This window comes from Hyalella azteca, unplaced genomic scaffold (assembly GCF_000764305.2).
Source record: "Hyalella azteca isolate HAZT.00-mixed unplaced genomic scaffold, Hazt_2.0.2 contig13393, whole genome shotgun sequence".
NCBI classification, from domain to species: Eukaryota; Metazoa; Arthropoda; class Malacostraca; order Amphipoda; family Hyalellidae; genus Hyalella; species Hyalella azteca.
Genome location: NW_025943317.1, coordinates 33,853 through 42,366, shown reverse-complemented (window position 1 = coordinate 42,366; position 8,514 = coordinate 33,853). Strand labels below are relative to the sequence as shown.

Sequence of the window (8,514 nt, the reverse complement as noted above, 5' to 3'; positions counted from 1 at the left end):
AATAGATAGAAGCACAAGTAGGATAGTCGGCGAGAATGACGAAACGATGTGCTTTTTCTTTCACGTTTCCATATTCTCCCTCACGTACAAATGGGCTTCACGTTTCCGAAACATTTGGCCGGATCAGAGCTGTAAAATATGTTCAGATGTGTATAAGAGACAGCACTTTTACTGACTTCACTGAACTGAACTGAAATTCGGTTATTCTCTGGCACGGATCATAAATAAATGCGAAAAGAGTTCCGAAAACGGCACAGTAAAAAGTTAAAAATTTAGAAATTTGGGACCACGAGCACGAGCGTCCGCTCTCGACCACGGCTTAACGGAGACTGGGAGACTTATAGAATATCACAGGAAATTTCCAGTTGTAACATGATACTAATGTTTGGGTTTTGCGTCTACAAAATTTCAAATACAACTCAAAAATCGTTAAAATCTAATTAGTTTCATGAGTTTCGGACAGTTATGATATAAGCTATCGTGATGTTTGAATAGTTTTGTTACATGGAACAAATCGCTGACATTCCATCATACACTCGCACGGTTATATACATAACATACAGAAGATCAGTTATTTTACAGCCCTTTACTCATGTGAGTAAAAAATACTGAAGCGGTCCCATAAAATAAGTTTTCTTCTTATTTCAATATTTTAATTTGTTTCATATAAAGTACGAAGAACATAAATTGCTTGCCTGTCATTCTTATAATGTAAGTAAGTAAATTTAGCAACTGAAATTACAAGTGAATACCTAAGAATGACTCATATTCAAAATAGATTTGAATCACTTCCCAACAGGCATCTGGCATCTAAACAACGTTATTTCCTGGTTGATTTCTGGTTATGGGCTGCAGTAGTGCAGCCGATGTTTGGGCGAAGCGCTGTTAAACGAGGGACAACTTAAACAAACGTGCTGGATTTGACACAAGCTGTACATTTTACCGTTCTGTAATTCAGCTGTGAGACACATACAGAAAATTATTTGTTCACAGTTCAAACATTGTTCAAAGTTATTAATAATTTTGCGCAGAATAATGCCAATTTCTTTGTATTACTGTTTATCCCTTGTTAAACATATTGCAAATCCTTGTTTGAAAAAAAAAACTTTTATTCATCCCCATTATTTGCTGAAGATCAACAAATTCTCCTAATTTCCAATGCTCGGTGCTGGCTATTGTGATTTATCGTTCATCTGGAAGTCGTTTTGACGAGAATATAATAAAGACGAAACCTCAAATCAATATCATACTAAATTGACTTCTGGAAAGATTTAAACCGCTGTGGCATGCATGCGAGATCGCAATCGAGTCACATCAGCTGTTGGACGCTTTGATTATTATCGCATCTCACCAGGCAGTGTCTGCACTGCCTGGTGTATCTGTACTGCACTGGGGCCGTATTATCAAAACTTCGTAAGTACGCAAAATCGACTTACGAGTGGCGTTGCTATGACAACGTAATACTAGCGGTGGCATTATAAAAACATTTGCGCGATAAAAATTTGCGCGGGGAAAAATTTAGGCTTTTAGCTAAGACTTGCGTACGAAAGTTTTGATAATGCCAAAATTAGGGTGTATTTACGTACAACAGAACATTTTTGTCGTAAGTACAAAAAGTTACGAAGTTTTGATAATCCGGCCCCTGGTGTGGCAGTGTATCTGTACTACGCGCAAAGATAAGTGGTACATTCTCTGTCGAAATGTCCTTGTCATTCGCTGCCAAACTCAAATATTCGACCATATAGAGAACTGGAAATTCATGATTCGTTGTCGAATCTCGAACTTATGAAGATTTTAGAAAAATTTTTAACGTAGTAGAAGAATATTTATGCAGGTGTCAAATATAAATGCTTAGGTTTACACTGCCGAACTCAGAAATACGGTAGAAGTAAATTTACTTTTCAGCGATTCTGATTTCGTTTCCATGAATTTTTCTAGGAATTCAGATACCAACGACCAATCGCTGTGAATGATCAAAGGAAGAGTCATGTTCTTCTGCGCTGTGTTCGCCAGCAGTTTCAGCGCCGTTCAGGCGAGCGCAATGACGCTCTACACCGACGCAAAGATCGCGCCGGCTTGGAACACGTCTTACCTGGAGGCACCGAGCGCATGTGAGTCTCTCAGCTAATTTTTTGTTCTCTCAAACAATATAGGTATTTTTAATCTCTAAAATTTAGAAGGTAACTATACATGAAACTCACACATCTAATTCAACTATATCTGCGACCATCCGAGCGTAAAAGTCATCGAGGTCGGGAAAAAGTGTAGTAATGTTTTTACGACAAAACGAATCACATGATTAGATTTACTTTTAATCAACGCAGAAAGTTTAGAAAACGATTTTTTTAAACTGATTCTCCCGCATCATTTAACGTCACTTTCATTATAATTTTATGGATAATAATTTCATTGGAATGTTAATAATATTTTAACATATGATCTTATTCTGTTAAGTGATAATCTCATTCGAGCTACATGTATTTTTTATTTTAACGGATGGGCGGGAGCTAGATGAAGAGATTGAAGTGATTAAAGTTTTTTTACTTGGATTCGCACAAATAAAATATTATTTTTATCATAGTAATATTCTAATGCATAATATTCGTAAGAAAACGTAATAGAAGTTGCTACAAAGTAGGGATATTGCAGTTGAAGGCTGGCCCAAATATAGGGCCTTATTCAAATTGAGTGTTTTTCATTTTGAGGGGTGAAAATTATAAAATTATATAGCGTATAGATGTAACTCGTTTATACACGACATAATGATCGAACACTTCGTTTTTAAACGTTGTGCTATTTAAGTTGAATTCAATATGAAATGTAGCTAAGTGCTTACTGAGCATGGGAGCTGCAACGATCATAATTGGCTTCATTAATTTATGCAGATAAAGTATAATCGCTTGGAAAATGATTAATTAGTCCCTCTGATGAATTGCTAAACAGTTGATTTGTTACGAAATTTTTTCAGTTGTCTTTATATGCATGCTAATTCATAAATTTTTATGCATGTATTAATGATATATATCCCTTTACGATTTTTGTCCCTTTTTCTGGGACAAAAATCGTAAAATTCACTTTTTCGGTTTTAAGTCTCACTTCGAAGCTGACATTCTGACCAATCCAATGGTACCAAAATCATCTCTGTACGTTGACTTACGCCTTGACGACAGTTCGTGAAAGTGTTAGGGGTGGGGGAGTTCTTTCACATTTAATATAGGCGAAAATTACTGGTTGGGCACATAAATATGCAACTTACTGAACATTCACACTTATTGTCACTGCAAACCTATTTCCTCCCAGAGTTTTTAAGCTACAGCAATGAGTAATAAACCGTTCGATTCGCAAATAAAAGATCTAGAGATTGGTCGAAGCTTTTTTTCAATTTCGTTAAAGTTTTGAAAATATTTTGAGAAAAGGGGAGGGGAAATTCGAAAGGGTGGGGGGAGAAATAATTTTTTTTTTCGAAAAATGCCCACCCCACCCACAAAAATTAGAATTTCGAAAAACAGCAAGGACCAATCGATAGATATGGTCCTAACGCACCGAATGATATGCGTCTCGATGTTGTAGCTTAAAAATCATAGGAGGAGATAGATTTCTACAGTACCCCCTTTTGGCGGTTTTCTAAGAATTTCACGTTTTCTTTCACTTTTTTCGAAAAATTCCAACGAACAAAAAAGTCTTAGATTTATCTTTTACATATATGTACCAAGTTTCAAAGTTATCTGTTAGTAAATAACCGAAATAGAATTTCCATAAGAAATTGGATATTGTCATTGGAAATTGGAAATTATATTTCAGTTATTTACTGACAGATAACTTTGAAACTTGGTACACATATGTAAAAAATAAATCTAAGACTTTTTTTATTCATCTGAATTTTTCGAAAAAATGACAAAAAACGTGAAATTGTTGGAAAAGGTAGCTAGTCCCTGGTGTGACGAATTCGTCACGCCAGGGCGTAAAGGGATATTTATAATTATATAAATGAATTGTATGCGGATATTGGAGCTTGTTCCAAGAATTGTAGCGAAGTCATCCCGGTACAGGCTACAGCGGAGCATGGATAATCGAGACAGTAAAATCAATGCAATGAATTTGGTAAAATTATCCGCTATTCTGCCTCAGGCGTGTGCCGGAATCGGTGCTTCGTGGACACGCGGTGCCTGGCGGTGTCCATCACTCAGGCGGCTTCCGTGTCCAAGTGTAACTTCAGCAGCCGCGCCTCGGTGCTCACCAACTTACTCATCACAGACCCAGCCTACATCACTTTCATGAAGAAGAGAGGTATTTTTTATTTGTCTGTTATACAATATTTGTTTCAGTATTCTTTCAGAAAAGTCGTTATCCTATTTAGACCATATAAAATATGCCAAATTTGAATATGCCCTCATACATAATGTTACTTAATATAGAGAATTGTTGAATATTATGCGTTTTTTTCTAAATACGTCAGAAAATATAAAACACATCCCGAGTAAATTTATCTGTCATTATATTGCGAAGCTCCAACAGGTTTTGGCGTGTAAAATTTTGGTGTTGTCAAACCGCTGTCCCATATATTGTATTCTACTTACAAACGATGAGGCCCACAATAGCCTACAATTCAAGAGTATGAAAGCTTTACTGCTTGAAATTTTAGTACGAAGAAAAATTACGCCCCAGCATTGTTAACATTGGATATTTTCAGTGGAAATGTAAGTAATTTTTTAGCTAGCAATTTCTTTATCTCCCACCAGATGCGTGCAAGCCAGGCTTTGAAGCTGTGGGCAGATTCTGCTACTTTTTCTCTACCAATGCAGTCAACTTTGCTACGGCTAGAAGCTCGTGCGAATTATTTGGCAGCGTACTCGCCTATCCATCCTCTGACGCCCAAATGGCTGATCTCGTGGCTTACCTCAACAGCAGTGAGTCAAAAACAGGCAGTTCAATTATTCTTTCTAGGTTCAAAGTGAACGTGAAGTCGAGGATTAGAATCTATACGTTTACTCCGCTCATGCAATCGGTTTCTTAAACAGCTTGTTCGGTTTCAAGCATTCTGTCACAGATCCTTTCAGGTCGATAATTGTAAATTTTTGTTTTTCCGGTTTTTAGTATCGTTTTAAAGGTCCAGGAATTGCGCATCTAAAGAGCCCAAAGCCATGTTTGTGCGTTCATTTCTCCGTTCACGAAAGCCGTCGAAGCGCAAGTAAAACCTTTACTTTCAATGATCACAAATTTCAGTTTTTTGACTCTCCTAGAAAGTTAAAATTTCAATCTTAAAACCCCATCTACTCCTATGATTTGCAAGCTACCGCATTGAGAGATATACCATTCGATTTGTAAAGAAAAGATCTAGGGAATAGTGGTAGTTTTTGGTTATTTAGTTATGGTTGTTTTTTTTTGCAAAGAGGGGGAGGGGGGAGAAATCGAAAAACGGACGAAAAATTCCCCCTCCACCCACCCACAAAATATGAATTTTGAAAAAGCTATGACAAATCGCTGGATATATGGTTTTTAAGCATCGATTGATATGTATCACGATGTTGTAGCTTGAAAATCCTAGGATGAGATAGATTTCTAAAGTACCCCATGTTTTGCGTTTTCTATGAATTTCGCGTTTTTTCCATTTTTTCGAAAAATTTACATGAACGAACAAGTCTTAAATTTCTGATTTACACATGTGTACCAAATTTCAAAGTGACCCGTCCGTGAATAAACAAGTTTTTTTTACCGAGACGCTCCCTTTACATCGTGCATTTGCAATCATACACCGGCCGGCACATTACTTCAAGATCATCTACCGGTTACCACATTACCTCAAGTCAGAAATTATGTTTATTGCCTCAATGGCTTTTGTGAAATAATTCGAGAGCTGTCTGAGTTGAGAAGTTTTTTTTTTTTTTCAAATTTGCGGGGGCCTCTGAAGACCAGTCCAATGCGGCCCCACGACAGAGTTTTGAGTTATAATTGTTGATCACTTTAATTAATCACTTCAATCACTTTAATTAATCACTTCAATCACTTTAATTAATCACTTCAATCACTTTAATTAATCACTTCAATCACTTCAACTACTTCAATTAATTGGCTCTTTATCATTAATCATTAAAACCCTGCCTAACTCAATCTGCCTGCCTAATTCGAACTCTCCCTAGCTAGCACCTGTTGAAGAGAACACTCCACGGCGAGTTGAGAAGTTAATTAATTAGGTAAATCAAACGCTAAGCAAAACTGCAGTACGACTTTCACTCTAATTTGTTTCAAAAATATGCGAAAAGCAGGGATTATGAATTACAAGGACGGAAGTTTGAAACCACTACAAATTTTGTTCGGTTCAGTTTTAACGTGTTTAAATAGATCAAAAATTTTAGCATGAAAACTACTTTATTTTCTACCTAAAAACAAAATTTTAAGTGCAAATAAATGGAGGTACAAATAGATTATGGAATAAAATGAACTTTTTAGGCTCATTCTGCATGATTCTAGGCTCGATGGATGCATTATCTAACCTATGTAATATTTGAAGCTCGTGTGGAGCTTTGAACTTTTTTCCACACGGTCCTTACATTCACCAATGCGAGTGCTATATTTTAGCCCAACGAATTCATTCTTCAAAGGCTTATATAATTGATTAGAATGAAATTGAACGAAATGAAATCCGAAATTCTATCCCAAATTTAATATAATTGTATGTTTAGTGAATGCACACTCCCATTAAATTTATGAATATGAATTATTGAGTTCCTTTTTCTTCGTTTACAGATAAGCCTGGCACAACCGACTGGTGGGTCGATTTGACTCTGATTGAGGGCCAATGGTTCTGGAAGGACAAAAAGGTAACCACTGGAGGAGGCTTGAAAAATAGTACTGATAACGCCTGCGCCAGACTACATGGTTCCCCTAACTACGCGCCAGCGGACCAAAAATGCACGGACAATTACCGTTTCGTTTGCCAGTACAAGGTGTGAGCTTGAGTTCTCCTCTGTACTTATTGTACTGGTGAAACCAATTGCTTGACATTCCGCTCGTGCATATATTACGAAAGGTAAAATTATCCCGCTCTTTGAATTTCGATCGCAACAGTCACATGAAAATTTTTGAAACGTAATAGATTAAGTCACTTACCTGTAATTGTTTTTCATAAATTTCAGGGAATTTCGAGGAGGAATGAGCATCATACATGAATGGTCTTCTAATTAAAAACCTAATTTCTTTGATGATGAAATATTCAAATGACAGTATAGGCACATTCCGCCTACAAACCCGATGACTTGGTTTTTGAACGAGTTCAAAGTAAAAATCAGCACCACATCAGAAATTCTCTTTTCAATGTTAGAACTGTGCAAATAAAAAATGTATTAACTACAGTTAAAAATTCTGTATAAATATTCAAAAAACACAAATGAACAGAGTTCCTCTCTTTAAGTACGAACGGCCAAATTGCCAGTATAGTGTGCGGGCATTTAAAATACAAGTACTACATTGCTCAAAATTAACTATTCAGTTTTAGTTCATGTGTTCAAATTGCACAAATTGCCAGTTGGGTAGTATTTGAAGACAGTTTTTCCGTACCTTTTTTCAAAGTAAACAAATAACATTGAATGCATTCTTAAAAGTCATTCATTCTGTACCAATGTTTGAACTGAAGAAATTTACCAGTAATGCATTGTTTATTTGAATTTTTTTTTCTATGTTCGAACTGCACAAATAAGCAATAGTGCATGTTTAAACTGCAAAAGTGGTAAGAATTTACACAGTCGAGTTTGGATTCAAATGTTCATTTAATTAATGAATTACGAACAAGTAAACTTGTCTGGAAGCAAAAACAGCGCTTTCAGCAACAGCCAAGATGCTTCGTAAGGTTTTCATCTATTTATTTATTTTATGGTAGCAGTAGCGGGAAGTAAAATTGAGTTTTAATAAGGTTTGCTTGTTCCGAGCGTGTCTAAGTTTAAAGGGCTCCAGGAGTCAGGAGTGGTTTCCTTAGCGCTGCGACGTAGTCGTGACGCCAGACAACGTAGACGTGACGTAAAAGAAATAACGTATGCTAGGGGGAAGGCGCATCTATACAGCACTCTGGGGCCATACTTTCAAAATTCGCTAAGTCAACGTAAGAACTTACGCTCTATTTTCTTATCAATGATTGGTGGATTTTGCTTAAAAGGCCATCAATGATTGGCTGACGGACTTACGATCTCTTAACTTTTTTTGAAAGTATGGGCCCTGGACCCGAAACTTGAGGAATGTGGATACTAGAAAGAAAGTATCATCTTGGTCAGGTTCATACAGGATTTGGCAGTAAAAATAATAAAAGGCAATTTAAGGCACATCAATTTGAAATTTTCCAACTGAAAGTTGGAAGATCAAGTTTGAAATTCTAAGGTTTTGATTACCCAGTGTTACGACTACATGAATATGGAATGAATGAAGAGTTTAATTAATAGTAGGAATTTTGAGGAAATCAGTTAGAAGAGTGTGAAGTTGGACGGAAGAAGACAGCAAGAATAGCTAAAGGTTTCACTGCGTGTTGAA

The 8,514-nt window shown here is 36.4% G+C and overlaps 1 protein-coding gene across 1 annotated transcript in view; it reads left to right on the top strand.

Moving 5' to 3' along the window:
• The window catches only part of LOC125178870, a 29,280-nt gene extending 21,549 nt beyond the window's left edge, over positions 1-7,731 (top strand). The window contains exons 2-4 of the mRNA XM_047883646.1: positions 4,129-4,287; positions 4,740-4,907; positions 6,745-7,731. Coding sequence (XP_047739602.1) covers positions 4,129-4,287; positions 4,740-4,907; positions 6,745-6,950 — 533 coding nt within the window. The 3' untranslated portion in view covers positions 6,951-7,731. The remainder of the gene's footprint in view (positions 1-4,128; positions 4,288-4,739; positions 4,908-6,744) is intronic.
• The last annotated feature ends 783 nt before the right edge of the window (positions 7,732-8,514 follow it).